The following is a 23590-nucleotide window of genomic DNA, read 5'->3' on the forward strand; positions in this document are numbered from 1 at the left end:
GCCCCAGCACTCGTGCTGCTCACCTGCAGGCATCCAGGGTGAACAATCTCGTTGCAGATACAGCACTCCATGAGCTTCTTCTCAAAGTCCTGCGAGTCCTCGTTCTGATCCACCTCCCCGCAAAGTGCACACGTGACCGAGTGAGGCAGCCTGGGCTACAAAGGAAAGCAGGGGTGAAACCAGGGCAAGGTGGGACAGCCTTCCCCCTTTCCTCCTTCTCTCTCCCATTGCCTGAACCATGGGGAAGGGGCCAACTATCCCCCAGGAATCAAACTTGGTCATTACCCTCCTCTGTCTGACCCTGATCGGCCACACAGAGCTGCTGCCAGGCTGCAGCAGACTTCTGAGAAAAGGATCAGGCTGCAGACTCACCGCTAAGCACTGCCGGAGGACGCAGGACTGCTTCATGCGGCCAGGCCCGCCAAACTTCTTCATGTCCCTGCAATAGTGGCACATGCCACACTCGCCCTGCATGCAAGCCTTGCATTTTCGGCACCGCACCCGCCTCCGCCTGGCGCCTGACACGATGGGAGAGACGGTAGGCCTGACGGGTGTCGGGCGGGGGGTTGGCTTCATGGTGTGCGGCTTGGTGATGGGGATGGTGGGCAGGCGCACCCTCAGCCGGGCCTGGAGCTTTAGCTGGCAACAAAAATAGAGAGGGAAGTGGCATGAGATGAGTGAACCGCCGCATTCAGCTTGGATCAGAAAGCCTCTGATCCCCTGCTCCCTCGCTGCGACCTCAGACAACGTGCCAGAGAGCAGCCCCGCTCCCTCACCTCTCTGCAGACAAAGGAGCCTGTATCGGCGCTGCCCCGGGCAGCTCTCCTCGAGCACACTCGCTCAGCCTTTGCCACCCCACACCAAGAGCTCGCTCTCCTCCCACCCCCCATCAGCAGTCAGAAACGGGTCTGAAAAGGGCTGCTGAGTCCCAAAAGCATCATGGTGCTCCAATAGCCGCCACTCTTTCTTTCTGAGGCAAGGAATGACAAAGTCCACCCGGGCAGCCAGAAAGGCTGTCCTCTCCCTGTGCCACCCAGGTCCCTCTGCTAGCTGTGCAAGGGGACAGGGCTCAGCTCCGACACAAGTGCTTTGGTCACTCTTTCCCGCAAGCTCAAGGAGTGCTGGCAACACCCAAGCACCCCTGTTTACAGTGCAGGCGGGACAGCAACAGCTCTCCAGCAGACATCTGCCACCACACGTTCCATCAGCCCTCACAGCAAACACACTGGCTGCAGCACCCTTCCGGGATCGGCCGTGATGGTGTGTACACCACAGCTGATGGACTTGGGGAAGGGCAGGCACCCAAAAAAAACCCCAGCACAAGGACAGGGTCAGGGATGTGCCAAGCATCTGAGTGCTGCATCCAAAGCGTGCAGAAGTCTCCAGGTCTCTTCTCCCAGAAAAGCTGCCCGAGATGCTTGTGCTGCTGAAGGACCAGGAAATCACGCTGGATCCCCTTGCGCAAGGCAGGCAGGCAGAGACAGGCACCTCCAAAGGGCAATCCGAGAGGCTTGTTTGTCTCCAGACACCCAGGCGGGGTGTTACCCACCCTTCCCAGTGCGATGGGGTCCTGCTTTTCCCATACGCCTGCCCGTGAGCCCGTCTCCTGCCAGGAAGGAAGCAGTGACCTACGGGAGCCGTCCTGGCGGGCCACGGGAAGGCAGCCTGCGGAGGGGAAGTCCGGCCAGCCAGCGGCAGGCTGCTCCTCACCTCCATCTGCCCAGCGAGCTCAGCCTGGGCCGTGGCCCAGCTTTGAGTCCTGGGTTACGAGCACAGCTGGAGAGGGAACGGCAGGGGCACACTAAAAGGTCCTCTTCCTAAGAAGCTGGCTGCTATCTGCAGGTAGAGACCCCCAAGACAGAGCTGCCTTCCTTGGGGTTGCAAGAGCCAACGCTACAGCATGGCAGTGTGCTGGCAGGGGCAGGGACCCAAGGGGCACGCTCACCTAGCAGTGAGGGGCTGGCCTGCCCACCAAACAGGCAGGGTTGACGCTGATCGTCAACCCCCACACCTCACCCTTCATCTCTTATGGAACGCAACAGTAATATGTTCCCCTGACACACAACGTTACTCATACTACCCAGGACTCCCTTGTCAAGCCGGAGAGGTGCCGGGAGAGAGCCCTTTAAAGGATCACCCCTTCCACCAACAGCAGAGCTCCATCTCCTCTGAGCATGACTGAGGGGCTGGAGAACATGGAGCAGCTGGGGCTGACCCAGTTACCACCCGTTGGCTGAGCCAGGGTAACCGGCATGGTGGGAGACCTCCACCACTGCCAGCAAACAGGTTTGCTCGCAACACTGTGGAGGCGGTTGCACCCCACGGCCTGCCTCTGCACTGCTCCCTTTCTGCCCGCCAGCTTGGGCTCCCCATTGCACCCCAGTTGCAGGCGGCGACTCAGTTGAGGGCAGGTAATCAGCTCAACCACACGCAATACCCGCCCAGGTCCCCTCCTCGCAGCTCCTACCTTATCTCTCTTGGGCCACTGGACGATGGGGATGCCTGTAAGTGCCAGTTTGGGGTCGCTGTTTGCGTATTCTTCTAGCAGCAGCTAATGGAGAGAGAGGGGGGAAAAAAAAAAAGCAGAGAGACAAAAAGCACAGGTGTGAGCAGAGCGAAACAAGGCTCCCACCAGCGAGGCAGGCTCTGACCAGATGCCAAGGCCAGCACGCTTCAAACACGGCTGGGAAGGAGCCCTCCTCTACCCATGCCCGCGAGCAACGATCCCTCCCCACGTTAGACAGACAAGCTCTGTCGAGTCGATCTGCACGAGCGCTTTCATCAACTGCATTTCAGCCCTGAGGCCCCGCGCTGTGCAGTGGTAGGGGGAGAGCGCCAAGCTTTTGCAATCTAGGGGGATTTACGGGGGAGGATTCGTGAAGGTCGCCCCTGCATCTGCTCCCCACAATGGTCCCCGGGCACAGGGTAGCTGGAGGGTGCAGCAGCGGCAGGACGTGGTGCCCCAGCACCCCCTCTGTAGCCTGGCACAAGCTACCGGGTAACCAAGAGCTGCCCCCCCTCTGCACTGCCTTGGGGTTTGGCTTTGACATGAGAGATCCCTCGGCACCGACCGGATGGGCACGCTGCCCTACGGCGCGACAGGCACCCTCGCTCTCCGCGGATGCGAACTCTCTGCACTCACCCTGGCCGTTTCGGCCCTCTTGCTCCCCTCCATCGCAGCCCCCTCCCCACAACCATTCCCCACCGAATTTGCCGGTTGCAAAGGTGCTTTATTTACTTGGCGTTGCCATGGCTACGCCAGCAGGAGCCTCCTGCCGGCATCCCCGCGCGTGGTGCTTCCCGCTGCCAGGCAGAGCCAGGGCAGGGGCCGGCCGGTGTCCCCCCCCGCCGGGGCTGCCCGCTCCCCGGGTGCTCGCCCCAGCCCGGCACGGCTTTCCGGCGCTCCCCCGCCCTTCTTGGGCGGCTGCGGGAGGCAGGAAGCCGCGGCCTCCCCTCCACTCCCCGGCAGCACAGCGTGCTGCCTACAGACTTTCCGCCTCCCCGCCAGCCTTCCCATGAGCACACGCTGAAAGGAAAGGTCAGGGGCTGGGGGCTCACAAACACACATATATATATACGTGTGGGTTGGGAATCGCAGACTCCCTCCTGCCCGGGACACCGTGGGGGGTGGCGGTGGCTCAGGCATGCTCTGAGCCAGGGGACCAAAGGGCTAAGGGGGCACCCGGGTCCTGTGGCTGCGTCTGGCTCGGAGCTGGGGTGGGTGATAGCCCCCTCGTCCTCTCTGACCCCTCGCGCTCTGGCTGGGGGGACAAGGCGGAGGGGACCCTGCAAGCGCACCGCATGCTTGCCCCGGCCGGCAGGAACTCGGCACCGGCGAGCGCGCCCCAAGGAAGGGGAAGGGAGAGGTGAGCCCAAGCACCAGCCAGGGACCCCTCCAGGGAAGCAGAGGTCCCCCCGCGGTCCCCTCCCACCCTGGCTGGGTCGAGAGCGTCCCCGCGTCCCCTCCCCATCCCACGAGCATTGCCAGCTGCCTGACCTTGTGCCTCTGGAGCTGCCGAGACTCTGGGGTGAAGTTTGCCGAACCCTCTTTGTTTCGGTGCCCGCACTGCGAGGGCTGGGGCCCCCCCCTCTCCCCGGACACCTCCAGGGGCTGGCTCAGTCTGAGCGGACCCGAGCCGGACCCCCGGTCTTCGGGGACATGGCTGGGGGAGCGACCGCGCCCCCCGCCCCGAGCGCCCCCGGCTCCTCCCTGGCTCCGGCAGCCGCACTGGCAGCCGCGTGCTCCTCCCGAGCCCTTGGGCAGCAGCGGCAGCTTCCTGAGCCTGAAACAATGCTGCTGCGTCACCCACATGCGGTTCCCAGCAATGCTTTGCAACGGGAAGATGGCAGAAGAGAAAAAGCGAGCAAACGAACAGAGGGCAGAGCCGTTCTGCTGCAGAGCCGGGAGGGGCCGGGACGGGCGGCTGGCGCGGCGCGGATTGGCGCAGGGGCCCCGGGCGGCGCGGCCCACCTTCCTCCCTCCCTCCGCCACTGCAATCGGAGATGTCGGGGCCAGGCTCCCCAGGGCTGGGGCAGGCTGGGGAGAGCGCGGCCGAGAGCCCTTACCCCGGCCCCGCTTACGCCCAGCCTCCCCGATGCCTTTCTTTTGTCTTCTCCGAGGAGGTTTTTGGGGTTCCTGCTGGAAGCTGGACCCACCTGGATCTAGGAGACACCCTTGGCGTGAGCGGGGAGAAAGGGCTTTTAAATGAAGGCAAGGGGGATGAGCCCCTCGAAATGGGGGGCTGCAGGGACTGCACCCACACCCTCCTGACCTGGATGGACAAACCTTCCCTGACAAACATCCCATCAGCCAAGTTTGGGAGCAGCTGTAGTCCCAAAGCCACTGGTGACCTAACCGCTAGAGGGGGACAAACCCATACCGGGCGAAACAAGGTCTCCCCAACCAGCCCCAGCTCCCTGAGACCCCCCCACCCTGACTACAGACCACTGCAATTAAAATGGAGGAAACTCCTGAAATAAAGCAAGCTCCCCAAAGCAGCACTGGAGAACAGCGACTGCTCCCATTCCCGATGCAGCCAAAGCATCTGCAGGCAACCTCAGCTTTTCTCTCTCGTGCCCCTGGAGAGCCCAGGAAGCCACTGGGCCACGCTGACCAGACGCCTGGGTCCAGACTGTCACCACCTGAACCCCCAACGACACCCTCAGGCCCCCAGCACAGGCTCTCCACAGATCTTGTCATCTGCAGCACGCTGGGGACACCCAGCCCTGCAGCGCGGTTTGGCCCTGTGCGGAAAATATGCAGGGTGACTCCTCCGTCACATTGCCAAGGTCAAGCACATCAGATGGCACGTTGAGGTGACGCCTGGTCAGGCAGGACAGCAGAGGGGTCTTTGGCCCTGCGTGCTCCAGGCCGCAGCGCTCATTTGGTCCATTTGGACAGCGATCACGGAAGCATCAGACATCTCGTAAAGGCCGCACGCTGGGACACGCACAGGAAGGGGAGCCTCGCACACAGCTCGGCGCTTCACCCTGCGGTGTAGTCTCATCTGAGCCGCAGGCAGGAGCGTGGCCAGTGCTGCCATCCCACCGAGGGGGCACCTTCTCGGCACAGCTCCCAGGCCACCCTGAACTTCCTTGTCCATCCCTGGGGGAAGGAGCCCCCGTTCCTCACCAAGTCCTCTCTGTGTCCCATTGCCCTGCAGCAAACAGGGGGACTGTGCACGCTCTCCTCACAGCCACGGAGAGGGAGCGGAGTGCCCTGAGACCACTCACTCCTTCCAAGGGTGCTCATCAGCGCTTTTACATCCTCTGGGCTTCAGCAAGCTGACATGTTCACTGCTTCTCTTAGACATGAGCACCTGGAGAAAAAAAACTGTCTTGGGAAAGCAAATTCCAGCTGGCAGATTTAGTGGGGCAGGGAACGGAGAGCACGAGGCACAGGGAACATTTCAGGCAGATGTGACCCACAGGAGGAGAAGACCAGGCAGACGAGAAAAGAGTAACATGCGTTTGTAGAGGAGCAAGGAGATGTCTTTGATCATAGGGAGACCCAGCACAACACGGAGCCAGGTACGTGGGCAATGCCAGACCAGAGGCTTTGAGATGAGGTCCTGGAGACAGGATTTGCACTTCTGGGAGAGGCTCTTCTTGTTTCTACAATGCTTGGTGCTCCAACACCTCCATGCAGAGCCCAAATATAACCTGTTTGTGCCAGTTACTGAGGCCGCAGGGCTTGGTGGCACTGCAGGAAGCAAATGGTTCAAACGTGGGCTCAGCTCCCCGCAAGTCAGCTGACAGCAGGTCTGACAGCTCTAAAGCCAGAGCCTCATGAACCATCCTGCTCCTCTGAAGTCTAAATGAGGGAAACCAGCACACCCCAAGAGGGGTCAGAAGTGATGGACAGAAGCAGTCAAAGACAATGGGACCTCTCAGAAGTTCCCTCTTTGCCAATGATCTTTCCAACGACCCCCGTCCAGACCATGCACAGAGGCATCGCCAAATGCATGGAGATTTTTCAGCAAGACATCAGCGCTACAAGGCGACACGTTCACAATTTGATTTCACAAAGGCAGATCTCCTGAGGCAGTGCTAGAAGCCTTTTTGATTTCTGCGGGCCCTCCCATTTAAGCCACTGGAGAGCAGCTCTCAAGTCACCGGTTCAGAAGGCAGCGACGTGGTGTCACCAGGAGCTTTCCAAGGGAGACAGGCAAAGCTAGAAAGGTTACGGAGAGGCAGAGGTGGCAACATGCTCTTCCTATTCAAGATGCCTGATGCAGCCTTGTTTACAGAGTCTCAGCAGATGGACAATCCCTCCTGCCATGGAGCTGGAAACACATCTTTGTCACATCCAAAGTGTCAGTGTCCCACCATGTGACGGCTCCAGGCTCAACTCATGACAGGATACAGAAGCACATTTCTTCACGTAACCCAACATAGGGGCATCCTGAAGTCACGATCACCACACAAGAGGCTGTGGGAAAAGGCAGCGTTTTCCTGGTCTGTGCCTGCTCCCGTGTGCCTGGGGACACTGGTTAGCAGAGGGTGGCAAGAAGCGTGGTAGGACATTTGATCTGACAGGCAGATCAAGGTGCCAGGTCACTACCTGCGTGTCTGGGCTCTACGATGACAAAACGCCATGTTCTGATCCTGGGTAGCAGACAGACCAAATAAACACGCAGGCCACAGCCACGAAAGCCTTCCACAATGCAGCGTCTGCCTAACGGGACACAGCCATGTAGCGACAGCAGCAAAGTTGGCGAGCGCTGAAAACATGTTGATTCTGTGCTTCTCCAGAGCGGGTCTTTCCCAACAGTCCTGTTGGCCAGATCCCAGGGCCATTAATAACCTCAGCTGGTGACGTAAGGGTAAGAGTACCTGCCGCAGACCGACGGCCTCAGAGTCAGGCTAAGACGCTATGGAGGATGTACTGCTTTCCATTTAGCTTAAGTCACTGAAAATGGATTAGTCTGTAGTTCTCCACTAGTGCATAAAGAGAAACCACAGATGAACAGAAGGGATCCAGGTCTGGGGTGCAGCACGAGGGATCCCACATGGATCACGCCTCTGAGAGCTGCGAGGGAAGGCGGGAGCATTGGAACAAGACCGGAGAAGGGAAGGGCTGCGCTTACACACAGCTGCAGTAGGACTGTGTTCTGGGAGAGTCAGCTACAGTTGTGCAAGAACACAAAAGCTATTAGAGGAGGGAGTTATACCGAAGCTTACATAGGAAACACGACTGAAATAGGATGTGTACCCCACATCACGAGTTACAGATGCATGGATGGCCACTTCATGCCTCTAGCTTGCTTAACAACTTGTCCTGCTTAAAAAAAACCAAACAACAAACAAAAAACCCGTGTTCTCCATACAAGCTGTTGATATCAAAAATTAGACCTTCGCTCATCGGGCTTTTCAGTGACCAGACCAGTCAAAAGGTTTAGCTAGAAATGTCTTATGCCTTTTCAGGATTTATAAGACAACCTACATTTGCCAGTTCCATCACCTCTAAGGAAAATGTAAGTTTTGAAAGTAGAGGTTTGCTGTAGTTTGACAAACTTGTCCTGTTTTCTCCAGCCACTGCAGCCTGATGACTAAGGATCTTCATGCCTTGAGGATGCCCTGTAGCACAGGCTTTACTTGGGAGGCTGCTAGTCCTGAGGGACAGAGTCCTGCAGCTCAGGATACTTCTGAACCTCAGAGGACAGCCAGCTTTAAGGAGCAAGTCCTTCAGGGAAGCTGTTTGCTCTGACCAGACTGCAGGGACTTTCACCCGCAGCTCATCTGTGAGGTACAACCGGACACGGGGCTGGTGGGTCACATCAAAGCCATAGGCACACGTCCATTAGCTCCAGAACATAACAAGTCCTTTGAACAGGTCTCAAAACTCAGCTGAACACTGACAACCTCAAATGTTCTGCCTTCAAAACACCCAACACACAACACCAGCCTCCCTTTCTCAGTCCAAGGGTGAAACGTTGCACTCACAGCTCAAAGCTTGAGTTTCTCCAGAGCATCATATGGTCCGTGGTAGGGCCGAGGCCACCCCACCGCGGTGGCTCACAAACACATGCATTGCGTACTCAAAGGCCACGGCACACACAGGGCACTTGAAAAAGCCACAGGAAACCAGAAGTGCAGCCCCCTAACACCACCTACTCCCACTCCTTCAGCCAAGCACCACCGGAGCTCGGCCTGCAAACGACAGCCCACCCTGGGACCCCAGAGCTGTGCCCTCTGCTCCAAACGCAGCAGAGCACCAGATTTACCAAAAAAAAAAAAAAAAAAAAAAAAATCAAATCAGGAGACAGCGCTTGGAAAAGAAACACGACGGCAGAGACGAGGATACACCCATGGCTGTGTCTGGATGTCAGCTTTGGTGCAGGCAAGCAGCTGAACAGATCACCATGAGCAAGGAAGGGAGCAGAAGGTAACTGTGGTTTTAGGGACTAAAATGGACTTCTGGGGAACAGAGCGAGGCTGACATTCTCACTTAAGTGGTGAAAGGGCTAAAACACCACAGCTCACGGAGTAAGCTCAAAAAGTCTGGCAGATACAGCTCAGGGTGTAAAGCAGGGCAGGAAAAAAAAAAACCAAACCCAAAACCACCCAACACCAACCCACCCCCCCCCTCGTACAACCTAAGGTCACATCCTGTGCAAACAGCCCAAAGAAACAAGGCCAAATCCACCTGGGGCAAGGAAAGGGCTCCAACTGCCAGTGTCCAGCAGCCCAAGGAGTCCACAGCCAGAAATGGAAACAAACTGCATCGCAAACAAGCACTCTCACACTGACGCCCGTAAGGGACCCAGACAGGGCCCAGAGGGTCTCCAGAGGTGTCTCAGCCACGCTGGCTAGGAGCAGTTACTGCTCCTGCTAGCCCCAACCCAAAATCCAAGCCAGGGTCGTCCCTCAACATCAGCTGGCATAACATCAGCCTCATGTAGAGGAAGAAGAGGACACCAAGCCTGCAGACACATCACCCCCTTGCCCCAGGATGGGGGTAAGGTTAGGGTCAAGCAGTTTCCCTGTAGGGAAATGCCTTTCCACCTCCGATGCCGCAAGAAAGCGGACGCGCCCCGGCAGCCCCAAGGAACGGCAGCGCTTGCGGCTCCCTCACGCCTACGTACCTTGACATCAGCGATGAGGGCGTCCTCATCCTCAATGCCGGTGGGAACGCACTTCTTGTGCAGAGGGAGCGACTCCAGTTTGTCCACGAGGCAGCGCAGCCCCTCCAGCTCAAACTGCGTCAGGTGCACCTTCCTGCTCTTGCGGGGGCTGCCACCGTTCGGGTCCCAGGCCTGGCCGTTTTGGGAGCCCCGGCTAGAGTCAGAAGAGTCTATAGATGGGGTCTTCTTCAGACCCGGCAGGCTGCTCCGGCAGCTCCTGCCCAGTTCATCATAGTCCACATTGGCACCATTGGCTATGGGGCTGGTGAGAATGGACCGCCTTGTGACCGGTCGCCTGGGTTCCTTCCCTGCTGCATCCTCCTCTTCTTCCTCCTCCTCCTCCTCTTCCATGTTTACCGAGTCCGAGGAGCTCAGCTCCATATCTGCCACAACGGAGAAAGAGTGAGAGAAGAGCACAGTGGCCAGACAATCACTCACAGGAGGTGTTCAGTTTCTAGAGGAATCCCCCCAGTCACCAGAGATGCTGGAGCAACAGATATGTATGGGGACAAGGTGAGAGGAAAGGAAGGGGGCACATAGCAGCTGGAAAAAGAACAGCTAAAACCCTTTCCCATTCCTGGCTCATTTTGCGGGAAGGTGAGGCACAGGACATGGGAAAACCTCCCAGAGAAGGAGAGAGCAAAGCCCTAGACTGTATTTCATAGAATCCTAGAATGGTTTGGGTTGGCAGGGACCTTTAAAATCATCCAACCCCCCTGCCATGGGCAGGGACATCTTTCACTAAATCAGGTTGCTCAAAGCCCCATCCAACCTGACTTTGCTTTGGAGAGCTTGGAATCTCCAGCCATCTGGTCCTGGGAGTGACTTGGGACTTTGATCCTACCTTCATGATGGGAGAAAGAGGATGTGGACTCACTAGATGACCGTGACATCTCTGAGTCTGAATGTGCACGATAAAGCACCCTTCCCTGACAGTACAAGGGAAGGGGGCTCTCCTGCTCCCGTCCTTTCAGCTCTCTGCACTAGTTCCCACTTCACACTGCTCAGTGGTAGAAAAAGGGTGATAAGGTACTGGAGGCTCCAGGCAGGAGGAGGACAGAGACAGCCTTTCCCAAACCAAGTGCTGAGGGAGATCTCAAGAGGGCCACAGGAAAAGGACAAGAGCTGGGAGCCGTGGCCCTCTGCTACGGCCCCCTGGACAGAAACTGAAAGCCCTGAAGAGGCTGTGGCTGTGAGGAGAGGTGCCCAGGAGTCAGCATTTACAGCCTCTTAGGAGAGTGAGGACAGATTTGCTTCAAGGCCGTTGGGTGGAGGCTATCCAGCTCTCTCCCACTCTGAAGAAGAACCTCTGCAAGAAATCATCTCTTGAACCGCTGTTCATGCCCCACTTGCCTTAGCTGTAAGGAGGCCAAACATTCCTTTTGCAAGAGACTCCCTGTACTCCCTTGCACATAACTTTGACAGCACTTTAAACTCTGCGTGCAGGAAGGCCCTGATCAGCCAGAAAGCATTACTGCCCCGCAGCCCACAGCACAGCGGTGGTTACTACAACTTCCCTCCACCTCTTCTGTTAAAGGCTTTGCATGTACCAGCAAGGCCAGGAACTTGTGTGCTGGTTTTGCAGCTGCAAGGAACCTGGCCTGTTGCAGGGGCAAAGGAGGAAGCAAAAGTCTGCCTAGTTTTGACTTCTTGCTCAAAGGAAAAGAAAGAAATTGCACCTCCTTCGGCCAGTCTGCAATGCCCTCCGACTGCTCAGTACAGCAAACAGTGAAAAGGGAGGAAATACCCAAAGAAACCACCTTGTGAAATTGAGGAAGTGATGGTCCCAAATTCTTCCCACACAGCCCTTCCCTGCCCGCCGTGCTACTGAGCCAGACTGTACCCCAGCAGGAGGGTGCAAGAAACCGCTTCGATACAGGTGAGGAAGGATTAAGAGCTGGACAGCCAACACAGGGGGCTTACCCATACTGAGGGATTCCTTCTGGAAGTCCTTGGTCAGATGTGAGCGGCTGGTGATGCAGTAGACATAGCGCTCCAGCACGTACCAACACATCTCGTAATAGAAGGGGTAACGAAACTTATTTGGGACCTGCAAAAGAGGCAAGGGGAAGGGGCTCAGCTCAGACCTCCTTCACCACAGGGCTGCACAGAGACAGCTCTTATTACTGCTGCCTCAAACCAGACCGATCCTCTCCTGAGAGACAGGAAACGCATGTTCATGTTTAACAGCATCATTCATGCTTCTGGCAGCCTGATGTAATTCTCCTTGCAGAAGGATATTATCACCAGGCAGAGCAGAGACCAGGCACTACTCACTTGCAAGCCATTAACATTTCATTTTTCTTTGTTAGGGTTGCGGCTCTTCCCCCACAGACCTCCTTCTCATTAGTACAAGAAAAAAGATGGCAGATGCCACAAAAGGTTTCAGTTGAAGGTAATGGTTAAGGCCCCCTTCCCAAGCCTCAGCACAGCATCTGACAGTATTTGTACGGGAGGAGGGAAAGGGTTGGTCTCTTACGAGAGGTGCTACCAGCTCAGCTATTGAGCAGTGCTATCGGGGCTCTGTCACATCAGCGCTGGCAATTCACACGCAGGCAGAAGATGCCCCTGACCCTGCTGCCTGCCTCGCACCTTCCTGAGGCTACACTGCCCAGGGTGGAGCAGATGCACACTCCATTGTCCTATGTATGTCTCAGCTGCTCTGGATGTTGGTCTGACATCTGAGTGCTAACCCACAGGTCCTGCCTGCTGCAGCACCCTGAACTGCTTTGGAGAGGCCAACAGTCTGTCCATCACAGCCCAGGCGTGTCCTGAAGCTTCTCTGCAGGAGCTGAGTGCTGCAAGACCCATGTCTCCACAAGAAGCAAGCGAGAACACCCACTCGCCAACAGCATTCTCTGCCTGAGACCTCAGGAAGCCTTTCGTTTCAATCATCTTAGACCACATCAAGGTCTAAGATCAACACCAAGCAGCAGCAGAAGGCAGCCAGGTAAGGGAAGAGGCAACACGCTGGATGCACTCCCACGGACAGGTTGCTGCCTTCCTCTTCAGGCACCCAGGGGAGGTGCCCATGACACTCACAGCAAGTTTTGCAGACCCCTCGGAAGCCTGGTGTCAGACTGGAGGCAGTACGAAGGAACATAACAAGCCTTAGTGCGCATTGCAGGCTGTCCCTCTGCCCAAGTTCCTGCCTGTACATTTAGCAGGCTAGGACATCTCGCTTACAGACAGCTGGAGTTCGAGCAACCTGTCACAGGGTGAGACTCAACTTGCCTGCCTGCACACCACCGCTCTTGGCTGCGCCCTCCCCACCATCCCAGGAGGCCACGTCCTCCCAGCTCTCCCGCAGGTCCTTACCCGCGTGCGGTCTTCGATGCTGTAGATCCGGAGCTGCATAGGGATGTTGAAGCTGTGTAAGAAGTTGCCTCCGAAAACCAGCGTGTCCATGGGAGTGTACACAGCATGGATCCAACCTTGGAGAGAAAGCAGAGTTTGAAGAATCCTTCTGAGCGACTAGGTGAGGTCAAGGTCTCACAACTGAGTCCCTACTAATTCAATGCCTTTGCAATCTCTTATGAACTGTGCTCTTCAGAGCAGGGCTGTCAAATCTGCACAACCTTCACGCTGCTCAGCTAAGTCCACCCTGACAGTTGCACCCTTAACCTGCATCCAGGTTAGCTGCAAACACACAGACTAGCTATGGACCCCTTGTCACGTCAGCCAGCCCTAGTAGCAGCGGGGGGCTACGATGGGACTGTACAGACCCCAGCTCTTTGAGGGGGGAAGACATTGCTGCGTTACAGCAACAATGCCCACCCCTCCTGAAGTGTCACTACTGAATTACTCAATACTCAGCTCACTTGACCCACCTAAGAGCTAGAGACAGACTTGTACTTAGGCACTTAAATACACCTGCGGATCTGGCCTCGCATCCTCCCATGGTGGCACACGTGCCAGTATCCACCTCCTGTCCATAGCTTTTTGTCATCCTGGTGTCTCTGGGAAGTTGCTTCCTAATTGTGTTAGGCCTAAGAACACCAGCAACAAGGAAAACAGTCTTCCAAAGTCTGTTCAACAATTAAAAAACTCTCAAAGTAACTTAAGTTCCAGCTCTTATCTCCAAGGCTAAGCAGTCCAGCCAAGCCCAACATTTTGGTAATTCCAGCATGGGTTTCCTTAAGGCAAGGCCACTCAATTCAAAAGAAGTGTCAGTTGTGATAACAGGACTCAAATGAGTAACTTGTGCAATCCCTGGTGTTTTCTGTTCCTGGTCCTGCTGTAAGCTACAACCCAACTTATTCCTGCACTGCTGTTGGAGATGAAACGGCAGGTTACAGCAGCCTTTGACATGTGAGACAGTCTTACGGACACAATGGTTACGCATCAGTTTTATTAGAAGCCTTCAAAGGGGTCCAACAATCTTTCTCCTTACAAGTGAGTATTCCCTAGTGCAAGCACAACACTTTACAGACATCCCACGTCTCCATCACAGGTTCTAAAAGGCTGTGAGCCAGTCCTTGCAAACAACCAACTTCAGCTGCTTTTTCATCTGCCTCGTCTCTTCTGCCTTTGCTGTTTTCTAGCATAGCACTGTACTAACTGTGCATGCAAGACATGGCTGATGCCTTCCAATTATTCTGCTTGCTAAACCAAGTCAGGCTAAAGATTTCTCTTAACTCTTGAGAGCGTTCCCACTCCCAACCTCAAAGTCTCCTTGCCCAAGCCCTCTGCAAAGCAGTTACCTGCAAGTCTCTCCATGTTACTGCTTCCCAGCTCCCTACTGGGTTTCAGCTTTTTCCAACATCCGCTTCTAGGTATACGCTTTCCAGTTCTCCTATCTCCAGTACCTGCAGACTGTTTAATTGTCTTTCCTTGTGTCCACAGCAGTCACCTTATTCCTTAAACTCACACACTGGCTCCCTTCCTTGCTTCACAATTTGAACATAAGTCTGCAGAGATTTCGCAAGAGACCCAGGAAGCTGAGGAGCTGTGCGGCCTTGGGCCAGCCTCTGTCCTCGACGTGCACTGCTCCGCATGTCAACATGACAGGCTCTGGTAAAGCCTCCTTTAATAATTGATCAGGCATGATGTGAGCCAGCCACAGCTTTCCTGTCGCTTGGGCTGAATCCACAGTGCCATGACGGGCATGTTTCGGGAGCTGGCAAGCAAGAGGATGGAGCCACATCACATCTCCCTCTCCCAGTTACTCATGAGGAGGAAGCCAAATCCTGCCTGTTCTGATTTTGCTCGTGTCCCAGGAGTTTCAGTCTCTTGCCACAACCCTGGCAAAGGCCAGGAAGCGCCTGCCCACCCTGCGGTACCTGAGGGGATGACAAATGTGTAGCCCTGCTTGAGCTCGATGCGCTGGCACTCTGACACTCTGTCCCCAAGAAAAATGTCTCCCTGCTTCCCTGAGAGAAGCCAGTTCTCATAGAGCTCCAGGTTCTGGGGTGTAGGAGGGATCAGCCAGAAGATCTGCAAATAAAGACAACACATGTATGTAAATCATCGCATAATTAACAGCTACTGACTACCCCCTGCTTCTTCCAAACCTGCCCTGCTCCCTCTCCAGACATCTAAGTCTCCCCCTCTCCCCACTCACAGAGGATGCAAATCCGCAGAAATTCCCAGTAAAGTGACCTAAACAGCTGCCCCATTTGAGAGGGCAAGCCACTGAGCAAGGTCTTTCCTGACCTGACGCACTGAAGCACTACAGGTAGACTGAGCCTGGGATGCTTTGTAAGGTATTATTTACATTAATATCAAGAGATATAGAGCTCACCAAAGACACGAGAGTATTAGAGACAAAGGAGATACTAACATGGAAGAAATACGCAGGTAAGTAAGAGCTACAACTGAACTAGAGATTTACACCTGTCTGGCTCCACGCAATACAGGTGACAAGTAGATATCCATCCCCAACTAGGCTCTTCAGAGCCTGTTAGCTCATTCTTTGGGGGAAGGCACTGGAGCCACAAACTGTCAGAACTGCTGGGGAAGTCTGGCAGCTATATCTCCTTTGCAAGGAAAGGTGGGTGAAAAGCCCAGATTCTTCAGGTGGGGCAGAGTTTGCTGCCTTCCCTGAACCTAGTCTAAGTCAGTGAAGAAAGACAGGATGGAATAATTGCCCAGGACTTGTCCTAAAGAAGTGACAAGAGTTTTTTCCCCAGAGATCTGCCTTTACTGACTGTGGAGGGAGCCCACCCAGCTGCCTTCAGCTGGACAGTTCCTTCACAGCAGTTACAAGCGAAAGGGCTCCCTATCCTAAGGCTGTCCAAGGCTCTCAGGAGATGTCCAGTCACCACAGGCAGCCTTTTTTACCCCCTGGCTCCTTGATGAATTCAGCCCTAGATGGCTGATGGTTTTTATCAGAAGCAGCGAGGTCTCTTCTAATTGCTTACAAGGGTTAAGTTAGGAGCTAGGTGCATTTCACTGGGCAAGAGGCGGGACCTGCCTTTGGTAAATTCTGCACTATGGGATACTTTCCTCCACATTAGCTTTTCCTAATACTACTAAGCTGAGCTACCACCAGATTTTGCTGCTCCGACTGCATTGATTCAAATGTACTATGATGAGTCTGTTTGCATCACCACCCTCCCTGGACAGCAGTGCAAAGTTTCCTTGACTACAGTAGAGCTGACAACTGCAGCTAGCAAAAACTTGAATACAAGCTCTTCCGTGCCATTATAGTGGTAACGCTAAAGCATAGACCAAGTCCCATGACAACGGGGACTCAATGGCAGTCAGAGGGGAGGTTTTCCCAACAAGGACTTCATATTGACTGAGTGTCATGCTCTGAACATGACTGTGCTCTCTAGAGCAGCAGAAGTGCTAGCTAGGGTGTCTGACTTAATCGTTTGAGTACTAGCTAGCCCCTTCAGTGATACAGCACCCAAACTATTACAAATCTGTTTTCTGAAAGTTAAGAAAACAAATACAACATCCCCACCTGCAAGGGGAGCTTAAGGTGCAATTCACCCTGCCTAAAGGTGAGTAGGAGGACTGGCACCTTCCCAGATCCCCTTCCAGACAGATTTCTTCCAAGCCAGGCCCCAGCACGACACACAGCTGGGGTGACGGATGCTTGGCACAGGGAAATCCCTGCACCATTATAACTGGAAGTTACCCATCAGTGAACAAACATTGCACTCAGATGAAGTCTGTAACCAGACAAACTCAAACTCGATGGAGCCTGAGGTTCAGTTTTCATATCTCGGGCTGAGCTCAGCTACAGGAAGCGACTCCAGACAAGCAGCTCAAATCTGACACTGTTTCAGAGCTACTTCTCACCAGAAACCATTCGAGGGTTTTGCAGTGAAGACCTGTCACTAACCTTCAGTTCAAATGCTTCTGCTTTTGAAGTCACTTGATGTTTTAAGGTGACCCCTAACACATCTGTTGACTATTTAAAGCCCCTGGACAGCTTAGCTTTAGGAGTTGCTCCCATTCATCTTTAATTACCTTTCTTCCGTTTGCTGCTGCTCCCAGTGTGCTATTTGCGCCACACTAAGAGGTGATCAGCCATGTAGCCAAGTGATCCTTCAGAAGCCCAAGGCACTGGATGAATTGGGTTATTCTATTCTATGTCATTTAGCCTTTTATAAGGTTGTCTCAGCATCATCTCTACAGCATGGGTTTTCAGCCTGTGCCTGGTGGACCTCAGAGGGCCTGAGCTACTTCCAAGAACCACAGATAAACAAGTTTAGGGTGGAAAGATTTCAATTCGCTGTCTGGGACCTGCATCTTCAAGGATCGACAACAGACTAAAAGCCACTCTCCTAAAGCATCCGTAACTTTCTCAACAGGGACTGTCCTCCTACCTTTCCCCCTCGGTGGATGTGGTACCACACAGAAGTGCCACCGAAGTCCACGTGGAAATCTGTGTAGCAGCCCTTGACACTCATCAGACAGTATCTGGCGGAAAACAAGATGACGATAAGGTGAAAATGAGTGGTGATCCACATTTTAGAGCAGATACAACGTATTCAAAGGGAATGGGCAGCCCAAACCCAGGCCAATGGCTCAGAGCAGTGCCAGAAGCCAATTACTGCAGTGCTAAGCACTTTAGCTGCAGGGAGGTGGTGGTTTGCAGGAGAGCTCACTTTGCATTTATATCACATCCCCACAAAAAGATCTAGTCCAGGCAAGAGGAGAGCTTTCATCCTCACACACCCGGCAGCTCTAGAGAGCCCCATGTCGCAGGTCTGGCCTACAGGGCAGGGTGGGCAGCACCTAGCAGCTCAACCGACTCCAGGTGTCTCGAAGTGGTGAGCACCAAGAGTTTCCCCAAAGCGCAGCGAGCTCCTAGAAGCCACACGACTGCTCTTCCACACAGCGTTCGGCAGGGGCTTAACTAACTAACTAAAGTGTCCTTTACAAGTGTCACCCACTGAAATAAACAGGGAGACTGTTCCTCCCACTTCCCCTTGGTACAAACTGCTTCTCCCATGGGCAGTTTTCTTGCAAGAGATGCTTTGCTGCTTGCCACCACTGGAACAGCTCAGGGAGTCACTTACTTCTGCACCTTTGGATACTGCATCTCCAGGATAGCATTCGTAGACTCTGTCTGACTCTCCTTCAGGTGTCTGGGCCACATGTTGTCAACCCAGTCAATCAAATCCACCTACAGCAGAAATGTGGGAGACATGAGTAGAGATGAAAGGGGCACAGTAACCCCTTTTCGCTACCCCCAGGCTGTTCTGGAAGCTCAGATACCTATTGCCTGCCTGGTAAGCCCACAGCTCACAGGCGGCTGGGCACCGGTGGGATGCAGGGTTGCACCGGGCCCACCAAAGCCACTGCGGTGCTGCGCACAGACTGCCAGCCATCCCAGCTCAGAGCACACCCACAACAAACGACAAGACCAAGGAAGGGAAGGAAGCCCTGGTGTTAGCTGAATGGCCACGATACCGCCTTTTTGGCCCCCACACACCCAGCAACCTTCCCGATGCCACTGGTGCAACCCCACACGTAAAGCCCTTAGGACCAGCTGTTCTGATGCCAGCCGCTGTACAGTGAGCCTCTGAATTCACACAAACAGCAAACACCACAGCAAGATCCCAAGCACGGTACTGGGATGCTGGTCTTCTATTTAGGGGCTAGGCAGGAACTGCTATGCACTGGGCTTACATAAAAAACACGCTGGGCAGCATCTGCAAGGGTGGGATTCAACTCGCTAAGCTTCAGGATAGCCAGAGATATCCAGGCTCCCTCTACAGTTAACAGAGAGAAGTGAATGGCCCTACAGAGCTGCCCCTTCCTCTCCACCGACTGCAGAGGGAGTTCAGGATGTCCATCCCATCCATCCCACCTTCCACACTTCAGTAAGGGCAAGTCGTTTTCCCCCTGCCAAACAGCCTCGTCCCCCGCTTCCAGCACACCTCTAGCCTTGGCCTCCTCTGCCCTCAAAGATTTCAGCACTTTGCATCAGAAACCCTCCCTGTCATGCTGCACAACCCTCTGGAGTCCAGCTGAGCACAGGGTTGCTGTCCTAACGGGACCACGGTTTCCAAACACCAAGGAAACCACAAAGCTCAACCAGCAGCCTGGCTTTAGCTACTCTCTCAAAATGCAGCAAGCATTGCTGAGCTCTGCTGTCCGATTTAGGCCCTGCTGGAGTTTTACACCCAGCCATGCATTATGGCAAGCCACCCCTGCCCTGCACCTCTCTTTGGCCACAACGGAGCTGATCGCTGCTGCAGGATGAGGGACAGGGCTCTGCACCAAGCATCAGAGCAGCGCAGTGCACAGTACAGAGGGAAGGTAGGCCCAAGACTGAATGACAGCCAAGGTCTTGGCAGGCAGTGGAATCAGCTAACTGGGAGAGGCTGGCAGCCAGTGTCCCCCATCCTGTCCCCAACACTCACTGTGGCTGAGCACAAATCTGACCTCTCTATTCAAATGCAGGTGCTTGTTCAAACTCTGTGCCTGTTCTCGATCACCAGCCAGCAGGAGCAGGTTACTTCACTCTAATTATTCCTTAGCCAATCACTTCCATTTCTCTAATTGCTGACAGCTAGTGAACAAGTCAGCTCTCTGCAGAATGACACGCCAGGGACTTGACCGCGGTCACTATAGCTGAGGGATGCACAGGCTGGGCAGCCCCAGCCTGACTGTGAGATCAGCTACAGCAGATGAGGTCCAAGTCAAACACAGGATCAGCTCCAGCAGCTTCCAGAGCACAGCACTGACATCCCTGGCTGAGCCCGTGCGTGTTACGAGCAGCCCCTCTCCTCCTGCATTCAAGTGCCAGGCTGCACCTTGCCTGCAGAGGACCACAAGCACAAGGGAAAAGACATTCTTGCGGAAGGAAGAGCCACGCTCACCGTAGCAGGTCTCTGCACCAGGTTCTCCAGTTTGGTGTGGCTGAACTCCAGGCTGATGACATTGTAAAGTTTCTCCCGCTCGGCCTCCGGTGTTTCGTAGTAGCGTGCCCACTGTGCCATGGACATCTCAATATCCCTCTGCGTGTTCACATCCATGACATCCACCATCCGTCGGCTCCCTGCCAGAACAGACAGATGTCACTGGAACCGTCCCTGTGCACAATGGACCACCCAGAAGAGACACTCCAGGAGACATGAGATCCTTCCTCAAAGGACCCACCCACACAAGTGTGATGTCTTGGCCTCTCCCACAACTTCATCTTCTTCCATACCCACATCGAAACAGAAGCTGCTTCAGGTCAGACTAGACTCAAGCAGGTAAGAGTTGTGATCCACTGGCTAAGGACAGCTCAGGTTCAACCAGCTGCACGCTGGGGGAGCCACAAAACCAGACCTCCAGCTTTGATAAACCCAATGACTCTCCCCATTCCTCCCTAACTGCCAGGGCACAACAGAGGTGAACTGTGGTCCCCAGACACTTACCGACACACAGCCGCACATCATTCACGCTGAAGTCCGGATCTGGCATCCTGCAGGACAAACACCTTGCTAAAAAAAATCATGAAGTGCTTCTGGTTCCAGACCCTTCCCACCTGTAACCCCAGTATTGGCACCCTGAAGATACTACTGTGCTTCTTTTTGCCTCTTGGGTGTGGGTGAAGACCATGCAACTAGATCTCCGGGGGCGCAGGTCTGGGCTGAGTCCTGGGGTGAAACACTGGGCCCAACTTCTGGCTAGGGAAGCACGTTTGGGAATAGGATATACCATCTCTAGAGCATGAGCTGCTGTACAGTGGCTTCTGGCAAACGAACAAGCAGGCCTTGAGCTAAGCAATCCTAGCTCTCATTTTAAAGACTGCTCGTATGAGTTATCCCAATATAAAGGGCACAGCCAGACCAGTACAAGCAGTATATTTCACTGACGCAGCATAACTACTCTAACTGTTTGTACTGGCATACGTATCTGTACAAACACTGCTGTCACAGGCAGAATGGGTGGGCAGCCATTCAAGCAGCTCTTGACCCACAGACATAACCAAAAGGTCAGGAGAAATCCAGTTTCACCCACACTGTAATCCTCAGTATCAAATCTCTGCCCTCCCAAGTCACTCAGCAGTTAAAACTGAGCCTGGCACAACTTCCTATCTAACGCACCACAGTACAGTACATCATGCACTGGATGAGACGTTGCCCACCCATTCACAGCCAGTTGAAGAAGTTAAGAGCAGTGTTGCTGATACTGGCTCTGACAAAGTTTGCTAGGGCTAATTTATTCCTCTAACTTTTGTATTAATCAAAACCAAAAACTATGGACCCAGCAGAAACACTAGATCAGACCAGGTTTTTTTTTAATTTTGTAAAAGACAGCGGTAATGTTTTGATGTAGTATTACTACATCTACCACCCCATAGTGTATTTATATGAACACCACAAAACGGCACAAAGTCTTGCATCAGTACAGCTTTACACTCAAAGCTGTAAACCTTAATTGTAGCAAGAGAGATAGATGGCAGTTTAGAAGTAACCATGTTGGGTAAATCAGGTTGGAATTCTGGAAAACGCCAGAAATATTACAAATTGTTTGAGACTCTGGCAATAGATGCCTATATTATTAGGAAAGAAACCCAGCCAGATGTTGCATCAGAGCAGCAGTGGGACTTTCCAGACATTTGGTTGAATTGTGATCACCTACAGCCAATTCAGTCCTTTCATTTTAAGTCCAGACAGACTAGTAAGAACAGGATAACTGAAGTGGAAGATACTTCTCTCTGCTCACTGCACGTAAAGAACAGCGTGGACAGGACACAGTCATACCAACTGGGCAGAGCACAGATCCAGCTACCAGGATCAGATCCCACACAATGTGGAGAGAGGCAAGAAATCGGGCCAGAGTCATCCACCGCTCTGTGCCCCTAACACTTACTTTATCCCCAGGCCGTCAGAGCTCCTGAAGATGAGAGGGTCTCTCAGGCCGCCCCGCTGGATGTATTCAACTGTGAAATCTGGTGTGGGGAGACAAGAAGAGGGAAGGTGTTAAGGGAGACTCCTTCAGAGGACTATAGACAAGCTGAGGTTAGAAAGGGTCTCTGGAGATCTCCAGTCCAACCCTGCTCCCAGCAAACTGACTTCAGACTCAGATCAGGTTGTTCAGGGCCCTGTGCAGTTGAGACCCGAGAACCTCCTCGTATCTCTGTGGCAAGGCTAGCCAGCGAAAAAGCCCTGTTCCTCGCTTTTTCTACACCCCTTCGGTGATCCTGGAACTCCTCTGCGGCAGTTCTGTGAGCAGCCTGGTGTGTGCTGCTGACAAGCCTCAGACAGGCCCCCCAGGGAGGACGGAGTTTGCTCCAACAGGCTGCACCAGACAGGGGAACAGCACGGTTTTTGGTCCTCACTTCCCTAAGAAGCTCACAGCCAAGCAAGAGATGCCTTGAAGAAATGCTCCTCCCTCACGGTAAATCCTCATGAGGCTTGCACTGGCTGTGCGATGAAAAGACATCCCACTGAGCCGTATGTGTGGTGAAAGAAAGGGGAGAGATCCCACATAGGTTTTGAATTAAGCATCTAGTAGACATGTGGCTGCAATTACAGGTGCTGACCCAGGCGAACCCTCTCGTTCCTGGCTGCCACGTGTCCCAGCAAGCCTGCAGTGCTGCAGACTGGCTCATCGCTCTCCAGATCGAGCGGCTTCCATGCCATTTCCCACGCACACTCCCCTGTTACCAGCTCCCCTGGCCCAAGGGCTTAGCAGGCTTGAGCTAATCCTCCACCAGTAGCCCTCACATTGCCTTCAAACTGCTTGGGGACTGCTCCAGGACTTGCAGGGGAGCAGGGAGAAACATCCCCCGCCTGCTCTGCACCACTTGGGTTATGCAAGTAAAGCGGTTTACAGCAGAGGAAAGCACAGAACTGGTGTGAACAGCAGACAGTTTTCCAACTTTACAGAAGGATGGAAAGTAAAAGGCAGCAAAACACAGGACAATGGGAAAGGATTTCATTAACACCACAATTGCCTCGTAACCGCCCTTCAAGTTGGCAGTCAGGGAGGCTTTGGGTGTAGTCAGACGCACAAGAGTACATCCAACTGTGATCACTGTTAGCTTTCTACGAAAGGCTTGAAGAAAGGTCATCTCACACACCATGCCTCACTGGAGAAGCGGCCAACCACAGCAGCTGCCTGGTTACTGACACACACTGCAGCACAGCAGTCCCAAGACAAACCTTTGCCTTCCATGAAGACCACGAAGGTGGAGTTAAACTTGTTGGTGGACAGCTTTTCCTCGAGGTCAAATGTCCTCTTCCCTTCAATTTCATCATCGGAGATGCCATCATCCTCATAACGCCGCCTCATCGTGCCACGCTGAAGAGACAACAGACCAGGAAGGTAAGAGTTATGGACCAGGACGAACAACCAGCTCTCTTCCCAGAGCCTAATCTCAACCTGGCACAGCTCAGCCAGGGCCTCTGGGGGAGCCCTTGCCCTGCAGCAGGCGGTCCCTGGGAAGCCTACATGCTTCTACTCCCAGAGAGAAGAGACCCTGTATTACCCAGTTATATTATCCACTAGGTCTCTTGCTCAAAAAGCACTGTTGGTATCAGTTTTCAAGAGCGACATGCCAG

General features: G+C 54.1%; 1 protein-coding gene across 3 annotated transcripts in view; it reads right to left on the reverse strand.

The window, feature by feature from the left end:
* KDM2A (lysine demethylase 2A) overlaps positions 1-23590 on the reverse strand; it is a 50756-nt gene that overhangs the window by 5405 nt on the left and 21761 nt on the right. For all 3 annotated transcript variants that reach the window (XM_050897524.1, XM_050897522.1, XM_050897523.1), the window contains exons 4-16: positions 23192-23330; positions 21897-21975; positions 20456-20502; positions 19913-20091; positions 18104-18210; positions 17408-17501; positions 14909-15062; positions 12945-13060; positions 11550-11676; positions 9588-10009; positions 2468-2551; positions 373-639; positions 24-155 (exon numbers count right to left, since the gene is read on the reverse strand). In XM_050897524.1, coding sequence (XP_050753481.1) covers positions 24-155; positions 373-639; positions 2468-2551; positions 9588-10009; positions 11550-11676; positions 12945-13060; positions 14909-15062; positions 17408-17501; positions 18104-18210; positions 19913-20091; positions 20456-20502; positions 21897-21975; positions 23192-23330 — 1947 coding nt within the window. The remainder of the gene's footprint in view (positions 1-23; positions 156-372; positions 640-2467; positions 2552-9587; positions 10010-11549; positions 11677-12944; positions 13061-14908; positions 15063-17407; positions 17502-18103; positions 18211-19912; positions 20092-20455; positions 20503-21896; positions 21976-23191; positions 23331-23590) is intronic.

This window comes from Gymnogyps californianus, chromosome 5 (assembly GCF_018139145.2).
Source record: "Gymnogyps californianus isolate 813 chromosome 5, ASM1813914v2, whole genome shotgun sequence".
Taxonomy (NCBI): domain Eukaryota; kingdom Metazoa; phylum Chordata; class Aves; order Accipitriformes; family Cathartidae; genus Gymnogyps; species Gymnogyps californianus.